This window comes from Rhinolophus hipposideros (assembly GCF_964194185.1).
Source record: "Rhinolophus hipposideros genome assembly, chromosome: 1".
Taxonomy (NCBI): domain Eukaryota; kingdom Metazoa; phylum Chordata; class Mammalia; order Chiroptera; family Rhinolophidae; genus Rhinolophus; species Rhinolophus hipposideros.
Window position 1 is genome coordinate 107,899,874 of NC_138047.1, and position 25,929 is coordinate 107,925,802.

The 25,929-nt window shown below is 54.2% G+C and overlaps 1 protein-coding gene across 3 annotated transcripts in view; it reads left to right on the top strand.

Annotated features, from left to right (window-relative positions):
• SORCS2 (sortilin related VPS10 domain containing receptor 2) overlaps positions 1–25,929 on the top strand; it is a 403,856-nt gene that overhangs the window by 148,180 nt on the left and 229,747 nt on the right. For all 3 annotated transcript variants that reach the window (XM_081054902.1, XM_081054900.1, XM_081054901.1), the window contains exon 2: positions 10,628–10,695. In XM_081054902.1, the coding sequence (XP_080911028.1) occupies positions 10,664–10,695 (32 nt within the window). In that variant the 5' untranslated portion in view covers positions 10,628–10,663. The remainder of the gene's footprint in view (positions 1–10,627; positions 10,696–25,929) is intronic.

Below are 25,929 nucleotides of genomic sequence, written 5' to 3' on the forward strand. Positions count from 1 at the left end.
CAGACATTCCAAGCCTGACTGCCCTGATTTGACTCTTCGGGCCCTCGTCCCCCCTCCACAGTCTGTGACTGCTTTCTGCCTTCCCGCTGCCCAGAGCCCGGCTGGGGACAGGATGGTGAGATGCCAGATGTCTTGCGTCACAGGCTCCCCATGATTTCTTAGTCAGTGACGGCCACTTCCAGCAGCAGTGTGAGCGCCCAGAGAGCCTGGGAAGCAGCTTCTGCCAATGTCACTGGGAGTCTTCCTTGGGAGGCTGCCATCTCCCAGAAGCCACGTCGGTTACGGCCGCTCATGGGTCAGAAAGTCCAGCTAAGGGCCCATGGGGCCACAGTCACTGTTCTCAGACACACTCAACGCCAGCCTGGGATTTGAGGTTCTCCTGGGCCTCCCCACAAGCTGCTCTGTTTGAGGAGCACCGCTGCTGCGTGGATCTTTCCTGGAGCCGCACGGCTTCTGGGCTTTGCAGATAGAGCATTCGCAGAGGATGGGATTTTGCTGTAGCTTGGTTTTGTACAGAACCTGAAGTTGCTGACAGTTCTTGGCAATTTCACTGATGTTTCCTGTCATGTGGGAGTCCCATTTGTGAGGTAGTGAGCTCCCCGTCACTGGATTCCTGGGTGGTTTGGGGGGCTGAGGGGGGGCACTGAGGTGGAGGATTCTGCATTCAGAGAAGCAGCGTGTTTTCCAAAGTGTGGGACTTCTGCTGCTGGCAGGACAGGAGCATCCAATGGCCCTGGGGGCCTGGAAGGGGATCTCAGCCTTGCTTCCACCCTCCCCCACGCTGACAATAGGAGAGCAGCTTGACCTGTGGCAAGCAGGCCGCTGACAGCTCCCTGTTCCTATGACAAAGCGAGGGCTGGCCCCGGCCCCTGAGCTGTCTAGGGCAAACCGCAGGTGGCAGGAGAGAGTGAATTGTTTTCATTGGGCTTGTTTTTGTGGTTACGGCCTGTGTGACTTCCATGGAGGTGATGCCCAGTTTGCCGTTTGTGGAAACAATGTGACATTCGCTGCTTAAGGAGAAGTGGGTTGGTGTGAACAGTCTCAGGGGTGTGCCCTCTGGCTGGATGGCCCTGGTGCAGCTGTCGGACGTGGCCCCGGGGTGACCAGGCCCCGGTTCCTTCAGCTGTCTGGCTGCCTGACACTGACAACAATTCCAGGCTCTGCTGGGAAAGGACAGCCACTTGTGGCACAGGGGTGGCCAGGCAGACACCGGAGCACAGAGCTGGGGGATGAGCCTGAGGACAGCAGTCTGTGCCCAGGGCCAGCCTTTCGCAGGAGGTTCCATCACAGGCTGTGCCAGGGCAGCACCTGAAAGATCCCTTTTCTGCAGAAACCTCCCCTTCCCACTGCCCCACCGCCCCCTCCCCATCCCCCACCACAGCTGGTGTCCCTGGCAGGGGTGGGTGAGTGACAGGAGGGGTCTGGAGGCTGAGGGACGGCTCCTGCAGCACCCCGCCCCCACTCTCTTTCCTATTCAAAGTACCACTTACACTTTCTTTGCGAAACAATGTCCCAGAACACTGGACACTTCTCATCCCAACCCAGGGCACAAACTCTGCCCTGTAGCCACATGTAGCCTGAGGACCTACTGTGTGCCAGGTACTGGGGATGGACCCCAACTGTGAACCGTGAGAGGAGGCAAGATGTAATTCAGGCAGCATTGACAGACGACCAGTCACAAACCCCAGCTTTGCGCCAGCCCTTCCTGGTGCCAGGGCTCTGCAGGTGGGCACCAAGCCCGCCCTTGAGCTGTCTCCAGGGAGAGAGCGCACAGCACGATGGGCTGGGGTACGAGGAAGAAAGTGACTCAGGTCCAAGGAACGCCGTCATCCCGGGGAAAGTCTGAGCTAGGAGAGGCTCCGAGACGTTCGAAGGACCCGGAAGGGTGGGTGGGGTCCCTTGTGGAGTTGGGGAGGCATTTCGGGGTGAGAAGTGAGGTGAGCCAGGCCCCGAAGCTGGTGGTGCCTAGAGCCGAGTGGTGCAGCGATGGGGTTCGTGGTCCCGCAGGCCCTGGCGGCCAGCGATGGGGTTCCGGGCAGCCTGGGAGTGATGGCGGCATCACCCTCACTTGTATTTACGTAGCACTGCTGGTTGTACAGTGAGTTCCCAGCTGGCATCTCCTGGGCTGTCCCCAGGTGGAATGGCCCCGTGAGGCACTGAATCTCTGCCCACCTGCCGGGAATGGGCGGGCTTACGGGCCCGTAGACTGATTGGGTCCCACACGGGTCCCTAAACCCTGAAATGGGGCAGAAAATTGTGCTGAAGGGCCTGTATGTTTCTAGATGTCCTCAGGTTCTTAACAGGATCCCCTCTGGGAGGAAGTGTCAAAGTCGCTGTCCCGGGTGCATGGAGAGAGTGTCACGATCCATCTGCGTTTGAGAACCAGGTTCAGGGGCTGCTGGGGGGCAGACTGCAGGTCCATCCAGCGTGCAGGGGTCAGGGTGCTGGTCAGGGGTCAGGGTGGGAAGAAGGCACCGGATGGGTGGGCCGCTGGGGGCAGCTGCAGGGTCTGTGGCTCCTTACCAGGGTCCACAAGACATTTAGGGACTCACAAAAATGGTTTAATTTCCGTTAAGGTCAGAAGAAAAGTAAATATTTAGGTCAAGGAAATGTTTTGATATATAATACAAATATGCCCTTCTTTATACCAAAGCAGCTGTACAATATAATTGTTATTTTTTTATGGAGGAAGTGGCCCTAGAGGCCCAGCTGCCTCGGGCCCCCAGAAGTCATCTTGTACCCCAGATGGCGAGGAGGGTAGATTCCAGAAGCAGGGACGCGATTCCATTATCAATCTCTCTTGCCGACATTCGTGAAAAGATAAATTAGTCTTCGCAGAGCTCAGATGTGTCCCGAGAGGCTTGCTCCAAGCTGGTATTGACCACCAGGCCCCCTGCTTTCCTGACAACCCCGACACTGGCCTTTGGGGGTGGCCGGCCTGTCTGGACTCCTTAAGGCCAAGGGGCATCGTTCCAGGCTCCTGTAGCCAAAATCTCACCTTCCCGGTTGGATGTACCTTAGGCTCCTCTCTCCCTTCATCTGCGTTTCCTTTGTTCCGAGCTCCTCTGTTCTGAGGTGACAGCATTGTTTCCAAAGAGAAAGTCTTGGAAGAAATGAGCGTGTGGTTGTCTGGCTGGGGCTGGCGGGTTGGATGGGGAGGGCACCGGCGCCTGGGAGGGATTTGTTTTAAAAACAGGACCAGCCATGCCCACCCACCCCCAGGAGAGACCCTGAGCACTTTGTGTGTTGAGAGAGGTGCAATAGCAACTTTTTATTGCCATAAATAGATCCGAAAAACGCCAGCTCTTCCAGGTAGGAACACTAGGGCACCATTTTGAACAGCAAGGGCAAAAAAAGAAAAAATAGAAGAAAAGAATCTTATAATTTCATTAATAACTTTACTTAAAGTGACTGTTAAAAAGGAGTAATGGGTGAAATTCAAATTCAATCAGGTGATGAGGAATGAAGAGCCAATAATATTTTCACAGGACAGCTGGGGTGGCAAGTCTACCACGACCCACCTATTAAAATATACATTATCCCTTAAACAGATTTGATGTAAAAACGCCGTTTTCCACAGCTCAGTAATGTTCCTACATCTATTTTCTGCTGACTGATTTTGATGAATAGAAGTCCTTTAGAAGCTTAGCTCCCAACTCTCTTTTTTTAAGCATTGGGTTTCGTGCCTGTGAAAGACACCTGATTGATGGAGGGGCGGGGCTGTCACCTGTCTCAGCCCAAGGCGGGACCCCAGCATTTCCTGAGGTGGCACTTGGGAGGGAGCGAGTAGGGGAGCTCCGGGGCGCGGGGCTGCTGCCTGGGTGCCTCCCAGCTTGTCTTCTGTCTGAGGCCAGGTGTCCGAGTGAATGGTCCCTGGGCCAGCGCGGAGCGTACCTCACTGTGTCACCTCGAACCAGCTGAGCCTGTGCTCTCATCTGGAAAACGGGTATTAGTGTCCTGGGGCCAACGTAACAAATGACCGAAAAGAGAGTGGCTGAAATTCAGAAATGTGTTGGCTGGAGCCAGAAGGCCAAGGTGTTGGCAGGCGGTTCCTTCTGCGGCCGTGAGGAGGCGTCTGATCCAGGCGTCTGTCTCCGGGCTCCTGGTAGCTGCAGGCGGCCTTGGCTGTCTTCTCCCTGCGTGTTCACTCCGTCCTCCCTCCGTGCACATCGTCTATCTGTGTCCCAGTTTCCCCTTGTTGTAGGACACCGGTCACATTGGGTTAGGCCCAGCCTAACGACCTCACTTTAGTTTTCCTGTCTTTAAACAAGGTCACAGTCACCACGGCGTAGTCCTTCCACATCTGGGGGGACCTGGCTCAACCATGATAGGAATGAGTACAGGTGGTCTTTCCTGTGGAAACACAGAGAGGAGGAGAATGTTCTGACCGGAGTCCACGGTGGTCCCCAAGGTGACGTCGGACATGGAGTTGGGTTTTCCAGGTGGGCGTGGCAGAGTCTGGGCAGGAGGACGTTTCCTTGAGTGGGGACGGCCCTCCCCACCATGCTCTGTCCATCCTGCGTGGGGCCTGGAGCCCAGCACACAGCACGTCCTGGCCCTCAGGGTCACTGTGGACTGTCAGAGCCATGGGCAGCAGAAGGCCGACTGTGGGAAGTCAGGGTGTTTGCTTCCTCGCGGCTGTGACTCAGTACCACAGACTGATTTAAACCAGCAGGCGTGTGAGGTCCCAGTGTCGCAGGGCTGGCTCCCGAGGCAGAGGTGACTGCGCCCGCCTCTCTCAGCTGCCAGGCGTTTGCTGCTGTCTTTGTCCTTTCTTGGCCTGTGGATGTATGACCGGCCCGATCTCTGCCTCCATCTTCCTGGGGCCTTCTGCTGGGCGTCATGCCTCCTTTTCTTCCTGAGGACACTTGTCCCTGGATTTCGGGCCCCTCATATATCCAGCATGATCTCATCTTGAGATCTGTAATTCCATCCTCACAGGCCCTTTTCTGAATAAGGTCATGCTCACAGGTTCCTGGTGGAAATACCTTGCTGGGCTGCATCCAGCCCACTGCATGCAGGGCCGGTGGGGACCCAGACAAGTCACCGACCTGGGACACGTGAGGGCTCTGGACGTCTTCCCCGAAGGACGGGCCTGCGGTGAGTCCCTGGGAGGAGTGCCCGGCGAGGCTGAGGGTGTTACAGGAATGGCTGGAAGGCAGAGCAAAGGGAGAGCAGCACACGGGGAAAGACTGCAGGTGCAAAAGGGGCAGGCCGTGTTCTAGGTGGGCCGCTGCCACCCTGCCTGATTGGAGCTCGTGTCCACGCGTCATGCGTGCATTTGTTCATTCACTCACTCATTCATTCCCAAACCCTGCCAAGTGCTGCGGCAAATGTGAGATGGAGAGCTGCCCAGCTCCAGGTGGATGTACCGAGGAGTCGGTCAGTTGTGCAGCGGCCTCGAGGCCTTACCTCGAGGTCAGTCATTCTTAATGCAGCCTCTTGTTTGCACAAGGGCTCGCAGAGGAGTGGTGACGTACGACCATGCTGTGATCTGAGCTTGGAGCTGTAAGGCATCCTGTGCAAAGCTGGCATAGAAGGTGTAACGGGGACCTCGCTGGGTCACAGTGGGCTCTCAGGTGGCCCGGTGCGGAGGGGTGTTGCACACTGGCTCCCGAGGGGGCCCACCAAGACCAAGGACAGCCTGTCAGTGTGTAGCGTCCAGTGATGGACGGTGAGTGTGTCGGCCACCAGCTAGCACGGGTCCGTGAGTCCTGGGCGTCCATCGGGAGGGGACGTGAGTCCTGGGCGTCCATCGGGAGGGGACGTGAGTCCTGGGCGTCCATCGGGAGGGGACGTGAGTCCTGGGCGTCCATCGGGAGGTGCCTGTTTATTGGGCACATCCGGAGGCCAGTGCTCGGGATGGGACCTCCCAGGAAGAAAGGGCCATGGCCACTGGTGGGCAGGGGTCACGGGTTCAAGGCCACGGCTCATGTGACTTGTTCTCTTTCTTGCTTCCCAAGTCCTCTTTTCTTTCTTACATCCGACCCCATTTCCGGTCCTCATGTACTGGGGACAGCTGGGCAGGGCCTTCTCATCATGCGGAGGGCGCCCCCCATTGCTGCTGTGCTGATGGGTGTCCGTGTGGACTGTGGCCTCCGTCCACAGGGCGGGCTTGAGAGTGGGCTTGAGCATGGCTGAGGCCCAGCTGTGTCCTGAGGTCAATGGAGGTGGGCGGGCGAAGGTGGGAGGCTTGCACAGTCTCAAACCCTTTACTTGGTATCCGGTTTATATATTTCTCAAGTCTCTCTCTTCTAACATTTTGTTTGAGAATCATAACAAGAAATTATACAAGTAGCACAGAGTTCCAGGCATCCTTACCCAGCCTCCCCCCATGATGCTACTTGACATGATGGCAGGGTCCTGTGAGGGCCAGGGCACTGAGGGCAAACCGCCTTTGTGGGGTGAAAGCTGGCGCTCAGAGCTACAGCGCCCTGGCGGCCTGGTTTGCCCATATCCTTCCATGTCACTCCTCCTAGAAGGAGAGGTATGAGAGCCCTCCCAGCCCAGACTCTTCTCAGAAACCCTCCTCCCCCAAAGCCACTTGCCTCCTTGTCATGGCGAAGGCTTCTGAAACGAGGGCCTTGCGTTGGGTGGCGTCTGTGCTTTCTGCATTCACAGAGAGCCGTGGAAGCCTTCCGTTGCTGCACCCTCCCTGCTCCTCCCTTGCTCTCCGGTGGCTGCGGTGCCGTGGCCGCCTCTCCCGCCACCTCTGATAAGTGCAGTGGGGGGCAGGGAAGAAGTTGTATACTCAAGGCCAGGGAGAGGGAACCAGCTCGACGTGGCACTTGCTGTGTGGCCCTGACTTCTCTTCCTGCAGCTGGGCTTCTTCTGGGCCCCCAGCAGCCAACACAGACTGGTCAGATGAGGGCACAGCTTTGTGGGAAGAAAGGGATCCTATTTGGGGCCAGGGTGACTCGGAGCCCAGGGCCACCTCTCCAGCCAACAGCCCCGGGCTCTCCTTCTGGTCACCGAGGAGGGAAGGGGTGGTCATATGTCAAGCCCTCCTCAGTGCTATCACACTCCGTCATCCTGGCCTCTAGGGACGTGTGACCATTACTCTCCATTACTCTCCAGTGACGCTAGAGTGCGAAGGGAGGGTTCCATGTGGGCTGGCTCCTAGCCGTGTGCCTCACTCACCCTGGGGGGCATCAGGCAGAGCAGGATGGGGCTCAGCCCCAAAGACGCAGAGCTCGAGCTCATGCCTGCCCGCTGTGGGAAAAGGAGCCCAGTCTGGGGATAGGGTAACACAGGTGCCAGGTGACCCTGGGCTGGAGCCGCCCCTGTCTGGGCCTCAGTCCTCGTGGGCTCCCAGACCCGTGAGTTCTGTTGTTCCGAGTGATGGAATGTCGTACACATTCCAGAGTCAACTTCCACCCCTGGGCAAGTGGACAGATGGGATGGGGTGGGGAAAGGCGACAGCAGGAGTCGCTCTTGGCTTTTGGGAGCTGGTTTGCAGCTGATTCATTCACTCAGCAGTTATTTATTGGGTCCGCACTATGTGCTGGCACCTGGCTACGCTCGGGAGACAGAGGTGGACTTGGTGCCGCCTCTCCTGGATCTGACAGCCTTCGGTGGCTGGGGAAGGCTTCCAGGAGGAAGTGGCTTTAAGAACGAGCAGCAGGGTGGCAGTGTAGAGGGGCAGGTGGAATGCTGTAAGCACAGGGATCAGCATACGCAAAGGCCCTGGGGTGACTGAGAGTCCTGGCGGGAGTGTGAGCCTAAGGGTGGTGTGTGCTTGCTGCTGGGTCAGCGGGGGATGGTCCGCTGCATGAGGATGGAGAGGACAGACCCTCTTCAGTGGTACTAAGAGACCCAGCTTCTCATGTGGGCAAGCAGGTGGGGACCTGCCAGTGCAGCTTCTCAAACGTTGATGTTAACACACAGATTCTGCGTCCTCAGGTCTGGCACGGGCCCTCTCCTTGTTCTGCGTTTCTAGGAGCTCCCGGGAAGGCTGCTGGCAGGTCCCAGACCCCACTGTGAGCAGCCAGGCCCCAGACTAGAGCATAGTGGGGCTAGCCCTTCCTGCTTGGCCTGGAGGGCATCAGTGATTGGGGGGGGGGAGCTCATAGGTCAACTCCCAGTTTTCCCTTTTTCCAATGGAGTTCACAATTAACCCCGAGTTCTTGCTGCTCTTTTTTTCTTTCTTTCTTTATCGTTTATTTTTTGTGCAGTGTGCTTATTGATTGACAACTGAATTGGGCCTGCGCATGTGTGATTTTTTTGATTATTCTTGAACCCTTGGAAGGCAAATAGGTGACAGGCTGCCTCACAGTGCGTGCCCACTGGCTGTTTTGAAGACTCAGGGCCCTGGCCTGGAGGGGGTCTGGACATGTGTCAGATGGGCACGTTGGTGGAGGCAGCTCCTAACAGCGGGTGTGGTACAGATAGGGTACCTGGCCGGTCGGCACGGCTCTTGTGGAGTGTGCGTGTCTCCAGCCATCAGCGCGAGGCCGAATGGGACCTGGTTGGACAATGACCGAGGGGCTGAGGCCCAGGGTCACAGGAAGCCCAGCGGCTTCCTGTCGGTGCTCGTGTCCTTGGAACCCCAACCCCAGTGGCCTCAGGGGCGGGCAGGTGTGGGGAAAGCCGAGAGGTGGGCTTCTCTCACTGGGGGCAGGGTTGGCCTTTCCGGGTAAAGAGCCTGGGCTAGACCTGGGTGACGACCACCCAGTGGGTCAGACATCTGCATGTCCCATTCCTGGAAGGCAATGTCACAGAGACATGGGGGAGTGATGAAAAGTGAGCAAGACCTGTCCTCTCCTTCAAAGGGTTCATTATCTAGTGGTGGAAACAGCTCCTGTGAGCCATGCTGGGAGGGGGAGGGGAGGACAGGGTCTGGGGAGGATGGAGGGGGCTGTGAACCTCAAGGGAGGGGTCTCGGAAACTTCCTGGAGGTGGTGTCAATTAAACTGAGATCTGAAAGTTGAGTAGGAATTAACAAGGCATTAGGCATGGGGGTTGGGGAAGAGGGTCCTAAGAGGAGGACAGCTTGTGCAAAGGCCCAGAGTGGCTGGAGCTGAGAAGGAAGTGAGGTGCGCACGAGTAGAGACTCTCACCCAGAAGGGAGCAGGAGGGGAACTAGCCCTGCTCAGGGATCATCCAGAACTAGTCCACGTGGGCAGAAGTTACCCGTGCCGAGTTAGGGGGTGAGCTCCCTAACCCTCGAGGTGTGCAAGCCCACTGCTTGATCAGAATGCTGCCTCGAAGATTTCAGTCTTGATGGACTTTGAGGTCCCTTCCTCTGGCTCCTTGAAATCCCTTCTGGGAATAGCAAGACTATAAAATATAAATCAATAGGTTAAAAAGACGCTCATCCCCTGTGATCCAGGCCCTGTCATTCTGCCTGCCTTCCTTGAGCTTCAGAGGGTTCTGGCTTCACTCGGGGCTGCCGGAGAGCCTGGCAGGGGAGAACCGCTTTGTTCCGGAGCAAGGAGGGCCCCATCGCGCCTCCACTGACTGACGGGCCTGCGATCTTTTTTAATCATCATTGCCTCTGAAAGGCACACAGACCCGTCTTGGTTGGCGTCCCCCTCACATCTTCCCCGCTTTAATCACCAGCGAAAGAAAGATCATTGAGACCATGTCTGCAGCAGCCATGCTGAGAGCAGAGGAAGTTCAGCTCCTGTGAGGGAGCCAAGCTTGGTGATGACCAGTGTGGTGACCCCAAGTTAAACAGGCTCACGCGTTGTGCTGGGAACCTGGGCTGTTCCCACTTTACCTCCTGGGGTTCCCATGGTAACGGGAGTGTCGGAGTGGCTGACAGGGAATGTCAGTGAGTGCAATGAGATTTGATGTACATGAAAGTGCAGTGGCTGTTGGGGACGGGGCTGTTTCCCGCGGCCGGCCAGCGAGTCCTCCTTTCCTTGTGAGTGTTGCTCATATGTTTGTGTTGTGGATCCCTGGGATGCTGACGAGCACATTTAGTTTTCACTTTCATAAATAGCAGAGTTGTTTGCACAGGCATGTGGTGAAAATGGCTTTGGTAGGCAGGGCCCAGTGTGTGTGTGAAGGGGGAGAATAGTTAATTGACAAGGAAAGAAGTGTGTGTGCCATGGGTGATGGACGGACACGTCCAGCTACGTGGGCTACCGTCTCACATCCGCCCAACCCATGGTCATGGGCTCTGCTGTCAGCCTCCGCTCTGAGCAAAGCAATGGCAGCTCTCACTTCCGGGCCTGCTGTTGTCTTGGGTGCAGCCCTTGCCGATTTAGGTTGTCGTCCAGGGTGCTAGTGGGACAGAGCCTCACCTTTGGGAGCCTGGCCTGTTGTGTTCTGCACTCGCCCTGGGACCACTGCCTCAGCTGTCCCTTTGACCACAGTTGGAGATTGTCGGGGCTGGGGTTGAATGATCCCCGCCGAGTGGCAGCTACTGGGCAGACCTCATGGACAGGCATGTTCTCAGAGTCATTCTGGAGAGCAGACGCGAGTTTTCAGGGCAGAAACCAGCCCTGTGTCGGAGTGCTGTGCTGCGCGGTGTCTGGAGCCAACCGAGGAAGGCCTGGGGAGCCGGTACCCCAGAGACCCCCAGATTCTGGGTGCTGGGTGGGGCGAGTGTCATCATATCCCTCTTTGAGAACCTCAAAACCCACTGATTTCTGCCTTTTTCTTTCTGTTGCCACCACAGGTGATCTTGATCTTGACGAAGTATTACCATGCGGACATGGGGAAGGTTCTGGAAAGTTCTCTGTGGCGGTAAGTGAGCCCGAGGGTGGGCCTTTCTTCTGTGCATCTCCCGAGGCTGCAGGCTGAGATCCAAATGCCACTGGAGCAGCTCTGCGAGTGGGCTGCCTGGCGACTCTTCTCTGGCTAGAAGATGCATGTAGGAGAAGTTGAAAGCAAATTCAGAGTTTTGTCAGTAGGCACACACAGCACTGGAGAATAGGCAGTCGTTCAGAATGCGTCTTTCCTTTTCTTTCTGGTTTTTTATTTCCTCCTACCCCTCCCTTCCCCCCCTCAGGAAGTGGGCTTCCTGTGAATTCAGGTCAGTGCACAATCCCCTTTGCGCCCTGAACTTCGGCCACAGCTCCTGGTGTCCAGCAAACACGCCCATCAGCCTCATTGTCCAGGCAGCTTTCTTTCTTCCTGGCTCAGCCGAAGAGCTCGGTAAATAAATAACCCGCTGACGATGGGGGGAGATCTCTTTATTTGTGAAATGTGAATTCAGTCCAAGAACGTTAGGCGGCCCTTTGATGTTTTGAATGGGGAGGGAGAGAAGGAGGTTTTCAGAAATCATCTTGGTGATTATCATGTTCAGCATTTACATCTGTCACCCGAGAAGCGGGGTGCCCAGCGCCTGGGGCTCGGATTGCGAGGGTTCTGCTTCCTCCGTGTACCGCTCGCCACTTCCACATGCTCACTGAACCATTTTGGTTTCCAAGATGTGTTCTCATTCCCGTAATCATTAATTCATTTTTCTACTTGAAATCTGTACAGAACACCCAAACTGCTTCTCAGAACCCCTGATGTGTGTGCAGATACCTTGAAGTGACGTATTTTCAGTGTTTGGCTCAGCTTTTAGCAAAAGGGCTCAATGGTCCTTTCTGTTGGTTCTTGGTGAGTGATTTCCATGATGCTCTGGGAAGTTGTTGAAATGGCACGTTGAGCGGGGTCCTTTCTTTGCTGTGTAGGGAACTGTGTTGCCTTGCGGCCAGCTGGCTCGGTCAAGGGGACTGTCGCGGTGCCCTGAGTTTTCTTACCCCTGCGCCTCTTATGAGGTGGATGGTCCAAGGACAGGTCCCCTTGGCTACCAAGTGGCCAGGCACTGAGTCCTGTCTCCCCCCAGCAGGATTCCCCAGCCCCCTCATTCACCCTCGGTCCTGTACAGCAGTGACTATTGAAGGTGGGAGGTCTGCAGTGGCACTGGCTCATCTATCCAGCAGGTCGGTTCCCTCCACTCCCTGTGGCACCTGGCGTGGCTGGAGACAGCAAATGAGGATGTCGTAAATGTTGTCCCAATAGCGCATGTGTCATCTGTGCTTATACAGACAAAGTTGTTGGGTGCAGTTAAAGTTTGCTGCAGGTCTTTGTGGGGCCAGGGTGGAGGTGGGACTGACCTCAGCTGGCCCCAGGCTGGGGACCCGCACTCCTTGTTTACTGGCTCCCACGCAGAATTCTTCAGGAGCAAGTGGGGAGGCCCAGAGGTCAAACCACCGCCATGGAGCCATTCCCAGGGGGCTCCTCATTCCTCCCCAAAGCCTCAGTTTCCTTACCTGTGAAGTGGGGACAAAATACCCCTGAGTGGGAAGTTGTGGGTGAGATAATATATGAAATATCCGTGGAACAGTGCACCGTTTAGTTTTTCTCCACAACACATCAACAGACTTTAATTTTCCATGTTCCTTCCTCATCACTGTCTCTATACTCAGACATTTCCTTTCCTTCATTAAAAATACATGCCAAAGCATTAGTCATTTCAAGAACGTTCGCCCACGTCCCCACCCGTTGGGCGCAATTACTGTCTTTGTTTATCTCGCCGTTTTTTGCGGCCCTGTCTGTGCAGTTACTAGACTCATCCCAGAGCTCTGTGCTCCTCTTCCTTTCATACCTGTTTCCACTTTTTCCATGTTGTATCATCATCAGCGTCATCATTTTTTTATGGCCGTGGACCAGCCCCTCCAGTTGATTCATTCTAATGCTTCGCCATGATGCTGCCATAAAAAATTTAGGCATGTCGTTTTCCTTTTCATTTTGTTCCATGCAATGGATTTCAGGGAGTTACATCACGGAGCCGGAGCGTGTGAGCAGATTTATGGCTGGTGCGTTGCAGGCCGCATTCTTTGTCAGGAGGAATGCCAGCCGTCACCTGGGGCAGCGCCCTGCTGCCCGCCAGCTCGGGTCTGACCACTCATCTGTAACGGCCCAAACAGACTGCAGAGTTCTTGGAAGCTGCATCTCCTTGGTTCCTCACGAGGGCGAGCTGTTCTCTACGTCTAATTGCTAATCACCTTTTCTCTTGTGACCATTATCTGCTCACCGCCCCTCTATTTTGGGGACTTGCATGAGTGTTGTTTAGAAGTGGCAAGGTTGTCATTGGCCTCTTGTCATGATGCCCCCCGCCCCTCGCCCTCTGTCTGTCGTTTAAGGTGCATGTGGACATGGGCTGACAGTGCCTGTACCTGGAGAACACGTATTACGTGGGGTATTGAAGACACACTTATTATACGTGCACCAAGCCTCCTGGGTAATCACAATAAATACATTTGTAATGACAGGTGTCATATTTACATTCTGGAAAAGGCTCTCTGAAATCTAAGCCCAGTGCCTTTTTAATTGTCCTTCACTTCATGAGCCGCATGTCCGCAGTGTTTCACCCCTCACCCCTGCTGGCCCTGATGATCCAATGGTCTGCCCCTTTCTTCTGGGTTGGGGGTAGTGTTCTCTGCTCAGCCTCTGAGCCCTTTGAATCAATGCAAGAGGGGGCAGGGAGGGCGCGAGCCCCTCCCCTTTGGGAAAGCCACTGTTGTCATCAGCTGTTGAAGGGCACAGAGCTGGTCCTTCCACCCACACCTTCCCTCTGGAGCCTCCTGGGACTAACGGTAACTGAAGAGAACCCTCACTCAGACCAGCCCATCCTGCCCTCGTCCCCAAGTCCTGGGGCCACGGGAACAAATGACTGCAAACCGGGGGCTTCAAAGCAAGAGGAGTTTGTTCTCTCACAGTCCTGGAGGCCACAAGTCTGGAATCAAAGTGTGGGCACTCCCTTCGAAGGCTCTGGATGGGATCCTGCCCGCTGGCTGGGGGCCTGCCGTGCGGCCACTTCACTCCAACCTGTGTCCATCTTCCATGACCTTCTCCTGTCTTCTCTCTGCGTGTTCCTTATAAGGACACTTGTCATTGGATTTAGGGCCCACTGGGGTACTCCAGGATGATGTCATCTTGGGATCTCTAACCTAGTCACATCTGCAAAGACCCCTTTCCCAAATAAGGTCACGCACAGTCTCAGGGGGCCTGACGCGGACAGATCGTTTTGGCTTCACCATTCAGCTCGCTGCACAGCACATCACAAACTCTGGTGGTAGCTCCTAGATCGGATTTCCTCAGTGGCTCTTGCACCTGTCCCCATCTGTCCCCTCAGCCATGCTCCCTTCCACCTCTGTCCTCATGGGGTCCCAGCAGCCCTGTCAGCTCACTCCCCTGCTGCCCTGGCTCCTGTCCAAGCCTCTCCTCTTGCAAGGATGGATGATGAGATAAATGATAGACGGGTGGATGATGGATGGATGGATGGATGGATGGGTGGATGGATGGATGGATGGATGGATAGATGGATGATGGATGGATGGATGGGTGGGTGGGTGGGTGGGTGGATGGATGGATGATGGATGGGTGGGTGGATGGATGGATGATGGATAGATGGATGATGAATGGATGATAGATGGATGGGTGGATGGATGGATGGATGGATGGATAGATGGATGATGGATGGATGGATGGGTGGGTGGGTGGGTGGGTGGATGGATGGATGGATGGGTGGATGGATGGATGGGTGGGTGGATGGATGGATGGATGGATGGATGGATGGATGGATAGATGGATGATGGATGGATGGATGGGTGGGTGGGTGGGTGGGTGGATGGATGGATGATGGATAGATGGATGATGAATGGATGATAGATGGATGGGTGGATGGATGGATGGATGGATGGATGGATAGATGGATGATGGATGGATGGATGGGTGGGTGGGTGGGTGGATGGATGGATGGATGGGTGGATGGATGGATGGATGGGTGGGTGGATGGATGGATGGATGGATGGATAGATGGATAATGGATGGATGGATGGGTGGGTGGGTGGGTGGGTGGATGGATGGATAGATGGATGATGGATGGATGGATGGGTGGGTGGGTGGGTGGGTGGATGGATGGATGATGGATAGATAGATGATGAATGGATGATAGATGGATGGGTGGATGGATGGATGGATGGATGGAGAGATGGATGATGGATGGATGGATGGGTGGGTGGGTGGGTGGGTGGATGGATGGATGGATGGGTGGATGGATGGATGGATGGGTGGGTGGATGGATGGATGGATGGATGGATAGATGGATGATGGATGGATGGATGGATGGGTGGGTGGGTGGGTGGATGGATGGATGATGGATAGATGGATGATGAATGGATGATAGATGGATGGGTGGATGGATGGATGGATGGGTGGATGGATGGGTGGATGGATGGGTGGGTGGGTGGATGGATGGATGGATGATGGATGGATGGATGGATGGGTGGGTGGGTGGGTGGATGATGGATGGATGGAAGACAGATGGTGAGGTGCTTCTTGGGAAACACTGCCGGACCTGAGAGACCCTTACATCTATGGGGCAAGTCTGGAGGATGGTGTGGGCCCAGGAGCACAGAGTTGGCTCTGATGCCGTCAGAGCAAGAGCAGCCTGGGAGCAGCCTGAGCCAGAGAGGAAGCTGACGATGGCTCAGCTTCCCACGGTGCAGCCCCTGGGACTATCTGTGACCTCACACTGAGCAGATTTGAAATGACAGCCCCAGTCTCACAGCCCACATGACATTGTGCCTCTGTCACCTCTGAACCACGACGGTATGAGCGCCATGCCAGCCCTACCATTTCACTGGCACATTTGACCTGGGCAGGACCCAGTCAGGGGCAAACTCGGGAGTACTGGAGTGGGTGGGTCTCAGCTTTTCTGAGTGACTTAGTGGAATCCTATACCTTTTGTTGGGGTGGGGTGGGGGTAGTGATTCTCTTCTATCTTCACCTAAAATGAAATCTTTAACATATATAGAAAGTGTGGAATGGAGTATACCATGGCCAGGTGTCCATGTATCAGAGACCATCATCTCACCACATAATCTAAGCATTTCCTCCCTTCCCCGGCTCCCCTTGAAGTTATTTTGGAATCATTTGATCAGTTTGGGCAAGTGGATGGTGAGCAGGAACAGTACAGACGAAGCCAATGAAGTTTAGGGCTTCAGGTGTTACCGCAGCAGCTACTCTAACCCAGGCGGTTCCCCAGCTGTAAGGGGTGTTCATGGGTTTCTGCTTGGGCTCTCCATTGCTTAAAAAACACACTGGTACAGATTCTGATTAAGGCCGACTCTTCCCTCCCTCCTACCACCTGCACGGCCCACCATCGCCTACCCACAGGTGACTCCTGCCTTGAAATTGGTGTGGGTCATCCCCAACTATGCCCATATGTTAAGTGCACATGTTGTGCCTATTTGTAATCAATACGTTCCACAGTTCAGCGTGCTTTTAAAATTGATATAAATGGCACCATGCAGTGTGTAGAAATCTGATTAGACTCCCAGCTTGGCTCCGGTGTTTATCCCTGCGGCTCACGTCCGCTGGCTGAGTTATGCCTCCCTCTGCTGTGGGAGTGCGAGGGGCCTCATCCCCTGGGCGCTGCCCTTCCCATGGGGCTGCAGGCAGCATCTGGCCTGTGGCTCTAGCACCCTTTTCTCTCCCTATTGCCAGTCTGTCTGCGGCGTGACTCTGGCTCCAGGTCCTGAATTATCAGACTTTAAATGTCTGCACTTAAGTGGAGGTGAGAATGGAGTTCATTGTGGTTTTATTTTGGATTTTCCCGATTCCTCATGAGACTGAACATACTTTCTTTTGTTTATTGGCCATTCAGTCTCGTCCTCTGGTATTTACCTGCTCATATCTCGTTCCTGTCTTCTTCCACTGGGTTGCTTAATTGGTTCTTAAACCCTGCCTTTCCATTGCAAATAGCCCAAGTCCACTCCGGGACCCTTAATTATAAGCTATGTGTCTGGAGCCCCTACCATGTGCCATTCACTCTTTCCTAGAACCTTCTAAGGATATTTCCTCCTAAGAATGTTTTTTTCATGTCATTTTGTAATGTCTCAAAGTGCAGTTCTCAGAACAATATTTCTGTAGGATGATGTATTAGTCAGCTATTGTGAGAATAATGCTGTGTAACAAGCTGCCCCCAAACTCAGTGGTATATACCAAGCACTAATTCTCACACCTCTGTGCTGACTGTGTTTTGGTTCCTGTAGACTGGGCATGGCTGGGTGGCCCCACTTCAGGCTGCAGGACGGCATGGGTCTGCTTCATCTGTTGTCTGTTCTGTGACCAAAGCCTATGGGGCAGAAGCCATCAAGATAGGTTCTTCTCATGCACAATGCTGGAGCTCAAGAGCCAAACCCAATGACACAAGCATGGTTAAGGCTTCTGCTCACATCACACTGACAGAATCCCATTGGCCAAAGCAAGTCACACGGTCATGCCGAACACTGTAGGGTCGGGGTGTGAATGTTTGCTGAATAACAGAAGTATCACAGGGAGGCCAAAAAATATGTGTTCTGTGGTTGTGTGTGTTTGGTAAACATACTTAGGTTGAAAAGAATCACATTTCTTTGCAGTAGGACTTACCAGTGCCCCTAACATGCCGAAGTATGTCACACATCTCCAGCGAGGTCATGCAGTGTTTTTCCACCTCACCTGATTCCATAATCTTCAATTTTTATCATATTTTATTTCATTTTAAATTTGAATTTAATTTTTGTTTAATTGGATTAAATTGATTTTAATTTAATTTTCTTAATAAGTTTTCATATTTATGTATTACTTTATTTTTGTTCTGAGCATTTCCTAGGATTGGTTTTCCATGGAACTAACTTTGGGAAACTCTGTTTTATGGATTTGTACTCCAGTAGAGCTGACATTTGAGATGTTCCGGTCACGTCTGTTCCCATACAATGGTACGGTGCTCTTATACTGTTGTATTTAAAGTTAGGTTTGCTTTCATGTTCTCGTACTGTCTCCTTCTCTCTCTTTTTGAACACAGAATTTTAGCGATAAGTGTTACAAATGCAGAGTGTAAGGAATTTGAGCAGACCACAGCCATGCAAAGACCTCTTGACATTCATTAATACAAGGAAGCATAAAGGACCTTCTCAGCAGAGGTGATGACAGCCGGGGGTGGGGACATCCACAGACGGCCATGAGGGTGAGAAGGACAGAGCCGAGCCAAGCTGTGTGTGCAGTGTTTCAGAAGCCGGTGGACAGCCCTGGGGCGACACAGCGTGTCTCTCCGGGTCCTCAAACGTCAGGGCTAATGAGAGCAGTTATGCTGATAGGGTCTTACAGGCACAAGGTGCTGAGTTCTCGTAGCCACAGGTTTCAGATGGGAAAATTAGAGATATTCTGTGCCCTTTGGTGGCCCAGCCAGACGGGGTTTGAGTCTGTTAGAAAGTCTTAGACTGTAATGGGCTTTCCCCTCAGGCTAGCGCACGCTCTAGAATTCCTCTGTGGGTCTGTGCCCCACGCAGATGGATCTTGGTTTCCGTTCTGGCTCTGGAATGTCCCTGCTTCATCTCCGAGCCTCATCTGTACACTGAGCCTGACGCAGACTCGTAGGTTGTTATGAAGACAACAGATAGCGTGTGTAAAACATCTGCACTTAGTAGGTGTCAGAGGGCTGTTTCCTTCTTCAATCCATTGCCTTACAATGTCTGGTTGGCTTTTCACCAGCTACGTTCTCACTCCCCAGCCAGTCTCTCTCTGTGTTTGCTTTCCCATCACCATGGAGATCTGAGTTTGATTTCAATAAGACTGTGAGCAGATAGGGATCGAGAGAGGTGCTGCCTTAAAAGCTTCCAGGGTTTGAGTCTAATCAATAAATAATTCAATTTGAATCAACATCCTGATGAGGTCAGAATCTGAGGCTTTGAGATGCCTGTAAAATGCTCTGGGACAAGATTTGGGTGGCTGAGAGGTCACAGGAAGTTTGAGGAAATCCCTCAGTGTCCTCAGCACCCCCTCTGTGCTGACACAAATGCCTGCCCTGCCGCAGATCCGGGCTCCCTCTGTCCCACGCTCTGATGCCTTCCAGGCACTAGTACTGACTGTGCTCTCTGCCTGCTGATCTTCCCTCCTCCTTTCTCCCCTTCCTATGTCTCTCCCATCCATCTATCCATCTATCCATCCATCCAGGCTCCAGGTTTGAGTAAGCTATGGTAAATGACCCCCAAGACTCTCAGTTTAGTAGGGGGTACAGATAAGTGAAACAGCCCAGGATAATGGCACGTAATCTGCGTTGAGATAGGACCAAGAGAACCAAGGAAGCACTAGACACGCCCACTGTGTCGAGTCGAGGGAGTGGTAATAATCAGGGAGGACTTCCTGAAAGAAGATCCAGCCCTGGTCCTCAAGCAGCACGGTCTTCCTGTCTGTCTGGGCAGCTCTCCCTACTCAGTACCTCCCATGTTGCTATGGCCAAGCAGCTTCTCAGGTATGCCCATCCTCACCCTCCCAGCATCCATCCCACCAAGCTTTGTCATGTCCATGTGCAGCAGGTACCCACATGCCTTTTTTCACCTGAGACTGCATTACGGACGTGCAGCTGCTGACCTTGCAAGCGACGGGAATCTTCTGGCCGTCTCCATCCTGATTAGGCCCAAGTCCGGCTTCCCATGTGGGACGCACCCTTAGAGAGCTACATGCCACCTGGGCTCACCCACATGGCACGGACCATCATACGTGCTTTCCTCCATCGTTTTCCTGCAGGCCGGAAAGGCCGTCCCAGGCTCTAGAAGGGGTCTCAGGGAGAAGCAGACAGGACATAGGTTTCTGGGTCCTTCGGAGCAGTCCCGGCAACTTCTGCCCTGAGCAGAGCGTTTGTGCTGAGTGTAGCTTTCTGACAGTTTGCAGGGGGATCTGGTTTCCCTTGCAGCCATGATGACAGCCCAGCCCACAGAGGTGACCCTGTACCTTCTGAGCCCACAGCATGGCTTCCCAATCCATTCCTTCATCTCAGAGGCTTTTTCCAAAACCAGAGACAGGTGCTCATGAGGGGAGGGGCCCCCTGGGCATTCTGTGGTGACGATCTGATTCCCAGGCCTGCATTAGCCTTGGGCCGTCTCATTGGTCCTCCTGACACTCGCAGGTTCTCCTGGTAGAGAATTCTCCCTCCACCTCCACGGGGCAAGGGGCTTCCCTGGGGGCTTCTGGGCCTCCCCCCACCCACAGCAGCCTCCTCGGGTCCCTCCCTGCCTCCCCTGGCCCCCATCCCCACTGTGCCGTATGTCCCCTCCCCACCAAGCCCTTCCCTGGTCCCCATCAAACTCTGGCTGGGTCAGTGCCTCCCCTGAGCGCCCCCAGACCCTCTGCCACAGCCCCCTGCCCATCTCATCTCGGGGGGCTGGGGTTTCCTGTATTTTGGCATTGGCAGAAGCTCTGGAACAGATGTGAGCCAGGGGTTTACGGGGCACATGGAAACCCACAAAGTGCCACTCGTGAATCAGAGGTAACGACCTCACGTTGTCCAAAGCAGGATGATGAGTTACATCTTTACCCCTTTTACAGAGACTCTTAATAAGAGTGTCGCTACATTCTGCTCCAGAAAACTCTCCCCCATAAATACCTTATTTTTAAAAAATTACAACATATGATCATTAGGGAAATTTTGGAAGCTGTAAAATAAATGAGGCATAAGAACAAATCCCCTGTGTTAACACACTTTACAAGATTTCAACAGTTAATACTTGAGGTGGCTATTCTCATTAGTCTTTTTAAGATGCAAATATGTACATGTTTTATAAATCTTGAATCCCAATTTAATATTACATGTTAAACATTTTCCTGTGCTCCCACATATTTTCAAAACCACTATTTTAGTGGCTGGTTAACATGCTCTCCGCGGAAGGAGGCATTATTTATTTAACCGGAGCCTCATTTCAGGTACCTGTGTCACGTTCCATTTTTGTGAATATAAAGGTGTAAAGAAAGCTGTGGTGAGTGGCCTTGTACTTCGCTGTTCCCACATCTCTGGTTCTGTTCTTAGGATGAACTCTTCCATGTGACTTTCTTTCCCACATATTGGATCTCAGGGTGTGTGGAGGGTTTGTCTCGAGACTGTGATGGGTGGTACTGGGGACATGGGACATTAAAGAGCCAGCCAGCAGGGGAGCTGAGGCGTGCGAGGAGCCCTACCTCCTTTCTGGTGCAGGTACACGTCCAGCGACAGGGAAGCTGGGGCAGCGGGCAAGGAGGTGACCGCTGGTCTGCACAACCCCTGACCTTGACTGCCCCGAGCCCCAGCCATTTACCAGCTGCTTCCCAACGTTGTGCTATGTGCCAGGCACTGTTCTGGGCATCAAAGATTCAGAATGAACAGAACCCCGGCACTTGCCATCCAGGGTCACGCCACCCAGTGGGAGAACCGAGAATCCAAGATGGCGCCCTCCAGCATGTGCGCCATGGGACACGGCTAGCCTCAGGATGTGGCAGACCCACCCCAGGGCATGCTGGACCATAAGAGGTGCCTTGGAAATGGGTTCTGAAGGACGAGTAGAAGTTCAGCAGGCAGAGAAGGGCAGGTGAACCAGGGGAATGGAACCCAGGCAGGGGAGCTGCAGGGCGACGGTGCAGAGGCTGGGAAATGCCCAGGGTTTGGGGAACCCCATGGTAAACAGCCAGGCTGGTGCACAGGGTACATTCACTTGTTTTTGCTATTATAGCAAATTCCCACAAACTTAGCGGCTTAAAATAGCAGCAATTTATTATTATGCAGTGCTGGAGAGCAGAAGTCTGATAGGGATCTCTCTCACGGCTAAAATCAAGCTGTTGACAGGGCTGCGTTCCTTCCCTGAGACTCCGGGGAACATCCGTTTGCAGCCTTTTCCTGCCTCGAGGGTCCACCTGCATTCCTTGGCTCCCGTGCTTCTGCCACCTGCACAGCAGGGTTTACTCTCTTGGACCCTTTGTTTTCCCATCTCCTTCTTTGACCATCGCTTGGAAAGGTTTTCCCTTTTAAGGACTCATGTGATCAGACTGGGTTCATTTGGATAATCCAAGGTGATGTCCCCATCTGAATCACATCAGCAAAGTGCCTTTTGCCCACAAGGTGACATGTGCTCAGGCTCGGGGCTTTAGGACGTGAATGCGGTAGGGGGCCATTATTCTCTTGACCGCAAAGGGTGTGTGGGCACCCAGAGACAGTGGCCCTTAGGTCTCTGTGTCCCTCGTCAGGTGAAGGCCTGACTGGGGCACCAGCACTGAACACAAGGTAGTAAGACACACTTTCAGGTAATTGAATTCTGTAAACATTTCTTGAGTATCGTCTTTGTACTAGCACTTTGCTAGATCTTAGGACCGGCCATGAATGAGATACCAACCTTGATAGACAGGAAGAGACTGACGGGGGCACTAGCATCTAGTGTTGAGGAACCCATGGGGGGGGTAACTTGTCATTTCAGAGGAGGTGATGTCGGAACTGGACTTTGAAGGATGAGTAGGAGTTTTCCAGGCAGACAGGCAGGGGAAAGGCATTGTAGACAGGAAACGTGCAGACACACGGAGGCGTGGACCAGCCGGTGTGGGAGGAATCCTGCGCAGTTCGGAGTGGCTAAAGAGGGAGGTAGGCACGGGTGGTGGGAGGCTGTGTGAGTCCCGTGGGGGTTGGACCAAGGAGGCCTGTGTGTCAGCCCAGCAGGACTGACGTCTGTCCTGTAGGTGGTGGGAGCCTTGCAAGGACTGGTGGTTACAGTGAGCACATGGCTGGTGTAGGGGGGGGGGGGGCGTGGTTAGGCTGTCGGGCAAAGCAGACCGTGGAGAGGAGGAGGTATTTGACATTTCCCCTTGCTGTCCAGTGGAGTGCACAGCTCCTTGTGGTTTCCAGAGGGGCTGAGTCTGAAGTAGGAGCCGGAGTTTTACACTTTCCCCTGCTCATCTCCCACCCTCTTCCCTGTGGTCTGCTCTCCTGTCCTTTGCATTAAAGTCACGCTCTGCCCTGGAGATTTACTGCATTTTAATAAAACTCCCTGAGAGGAAAACACATGAAAAAACTGTCTTTGTTTTCTATTATGTAATAAACCTCACTTGAATGTGCTTTGAAGGATGGAGCCATAAACCTGTTTATAGGGCGAGCTGCACCGGGGGATGAGCCCGCGGCACAGTTGCACTGGGGGGACCCCAGCCCTGCTGGGTATTAGCTGGTGCGGGAGCAGTCAGTGCTTTTCTCGGAGCCCTGGTTTCCTCGCCTCCAGAAAAGGGACGTGCCTGGAGCCCAATAGTCTTGGTAAAGCTTGCTTAGCATAGGGGGCCAAGATGCATAGTTTTTAGTATGCTACTGTTTTGTTTCTTTACTATTATTATGCTAACATTTGTTATAGTTTGAGAGAATTGTAGGCGCCTAATTCTGGATGTCCCAGCTCTGCCGTTTGTGAGGCACTAGACGTTTCCGGCCCACCTATAAAACGGGTCCCTTTCCTCCCAGAGCTCTGCTGAGGGCCGGACTGTATCTCCAGCGGGTAGCATGGGGAACGTAGAAGATGTAAGTGAGTGGAAGGTCGGGAGGAGCCTGGAGGAACCTGAGCTCCGGGACTGTTTTCACCGAGTCAGACATTCACGCAGCACCTACGAGGCGCGCTGCCCGTGTCGTAAGCTGGAAGCCCTTCTCAGTCAGAAACATCACATGCTTCCTCCTGCTCTCCTCACCACCCCCCTCCCTTCAGCCGATTTTCCTGAACACTGAGCTCCTTCTGTGTACTTGTAGACCTGGGAGTTTCCATGTTGAACGAGAGGCACGCGGCCTCCGCTCTCCTGGGGACTGCGTTCTAACAGGAGGCAGGTGGTGGCTGGGTGATGCCACAGGTGACCTGTCCCTCATGGGGACATGCGTGGGAGGGCACAGGAGGGCAGCACACCTGGCCTAGGGCTTGGACCATCTTCCTGGAGGAAGCGGCGTCCTGGCAGACTTCAGGATGTGCCCAGGGAGTGAACGATTAGGGGAGTATTTCGGACAGAGTGACGGCCCGTGCAAAGTCCAGGAAGGGGAGAGTGAGAAGCAGCGTGGGTGGGACGTGGCATGCGAGGTGGTCCCTGGTGGGAGGCAGGGGTGTGGAGGGCAGAGGAGGCCACTGTCTCCCCTCTACCGGGAACCTTCTGAAAATGATGTCGTGTCTCAGAGAAGTCCAGCTCAGAAATTGGGGGAGCTGGAAACTGCCCTCTTTAGGACGAGCCATTGAAAGAACAGGGGTGGTGATGTGTCAGTTAGCGTTTGCGTCATGATAAGTGGCCCCACAATTAATGGCATAAACCATAACCATTCGTTTGGCTTATGTTTCTGTGGCTTGACAGTGTGGGCTGGGCATGTCCTGACCCTAGACCCCTCTTCACCTCTCGGCACGCCCAGTGCCACCATCTCACGCCTGGATGCCTGTGCCAGCCACTGCTCTGTCTCCCTGCCACCAAAGTGAACTGTCAGAGAGCGAAGGGGACCCATGGCTTCCTGTCATGTCCCACAGGGCCCATGTCGCCCCTCCCTGCACTCCACGACGACATCCAGGGAATGCCCATCTCTCAGGTCACTTCTGTGGCCCTTGTACTCACTTGTTCCAGCCACAACCACCTCCTTTGCCCCCCCTCCAACTTCCCAGCCTTTGCCCCTGTGCACCCCTCCTGGAGCCCCTCTCCCTCACAGGCTAGGCTCCCGTCAGTCACATGTCCGCTCAGAGCCACCATCCCCGCCAGCCCTAAGTCGCCTTTCCCATGTGATGCAGTTACTCCACGCTGTTTTCTCTGATACATCTGTTGTAATCACTCAGCATTGTGATACCGTTTCCATGAAACTTTCCTTTCCAAACCTTGGTACTGTTTCTTCATAGGTGACTGGTCTGTCTGCCCCCACAGGCGGTAGCGTCTCTACCTGTGTAGTTCACGCTGGCCCAGTGCCCAGAGCTGTGCCCAGCACACAGTAGGTCCACCCAGGGAGTTGAAAGCAGAGACTGAACATTTTGTTTAGTTGTTCTGGGAGCTGCTCAGGGTGGAGATGGTCTGTTTCCTCCTGGAACCAGCGCCCACGCCCACCGTGCGCCTGGCACGGGCTTGGCACAGCCAGTATCAGGGAGACCCAGCTGCCCGGCGGTTATCTTGGGTGTTAGGTTTCCTGCCGCTTCTTGAATCCTGGAGCTTTAGAAACGGTGTGGTATACTGATAAGTGTTCAATAACCAAAACTCCAGGGGGAAAAAAACACCTGATTTATAACACTTGCCACCCTCCCCGAGGGCTCCCAGCTCACCACCTCTGGGAAGTACAGGTGTGCTCTCCCTGGGGAGCTGGCAGGGGCGCTGTTTCTCTCCTGTGGGTGTGGGATCAGCAGGAGGGGGAACAGACCCGCCCTTCCCTTGACCTTGGCCCCTTGTGGGATGAGCTCCTGGGCCCTGCGTGGGCAGGTGAAGGTGGAGCTGTGCCCTGGGCGGGATTCCAAAGGCTGCATGCACATGACCCTCCTCTGCATTCCTCTTTAGTTCACATTCCAGAGCATCAGATTCTTCTACACCCAGCCTACACCTGGCATAGCTCTGCCAACGCCGTGTGTTTTCCATTTTGCCGGATGCCCCAGTCCTGTACCTTGATGACTGTGGAGTGACCATTGGCTGCGGGGTCCCATGGGACTGGCCTGAGTGGCCTCGGGCAGTGCACGTATCTTCTCTCCAACTCCATGGCCCGTGGTGGCATTTAAGTAAGACAGCAGTGGAAGGCGTCCCGCTCCCCTTCTGCCGTTCCCCCGCTTTCCTAATCTGGTCCTTCCCCGTGGGAAGGTCCACCTGAGAAACGGGTTTGGGAGTGGCGAAACCTGCCATTACTCTCACTGTCCTAAATAAATGGCTCCATGATACATAATTCCCTCCCGATCAGGAACCCGACAGCAGAGGGATTCCAGTACCTTCCTGGGCTTGGTGAGAGCCAGGAAGAAAACATCCAGGGCTTCTGAGCTGTCAGATGGTTGTCAGGCATTCTTCCCAGCAGGAGACGCACGGCCGGGAGGTCGCCTGCTGGTGGCCCGTGGGCCAGGCCTATCGTCAGGCGTGTTTGGCTTGGCCAGAAGAGGACTTTAAAATAGTGTTTATTGAGCTGTCAGCATTTAGGAATTTCGAGATCTCTCATGAGCAGCCCAAGGTTCTGACATCTGGAGAAATGAG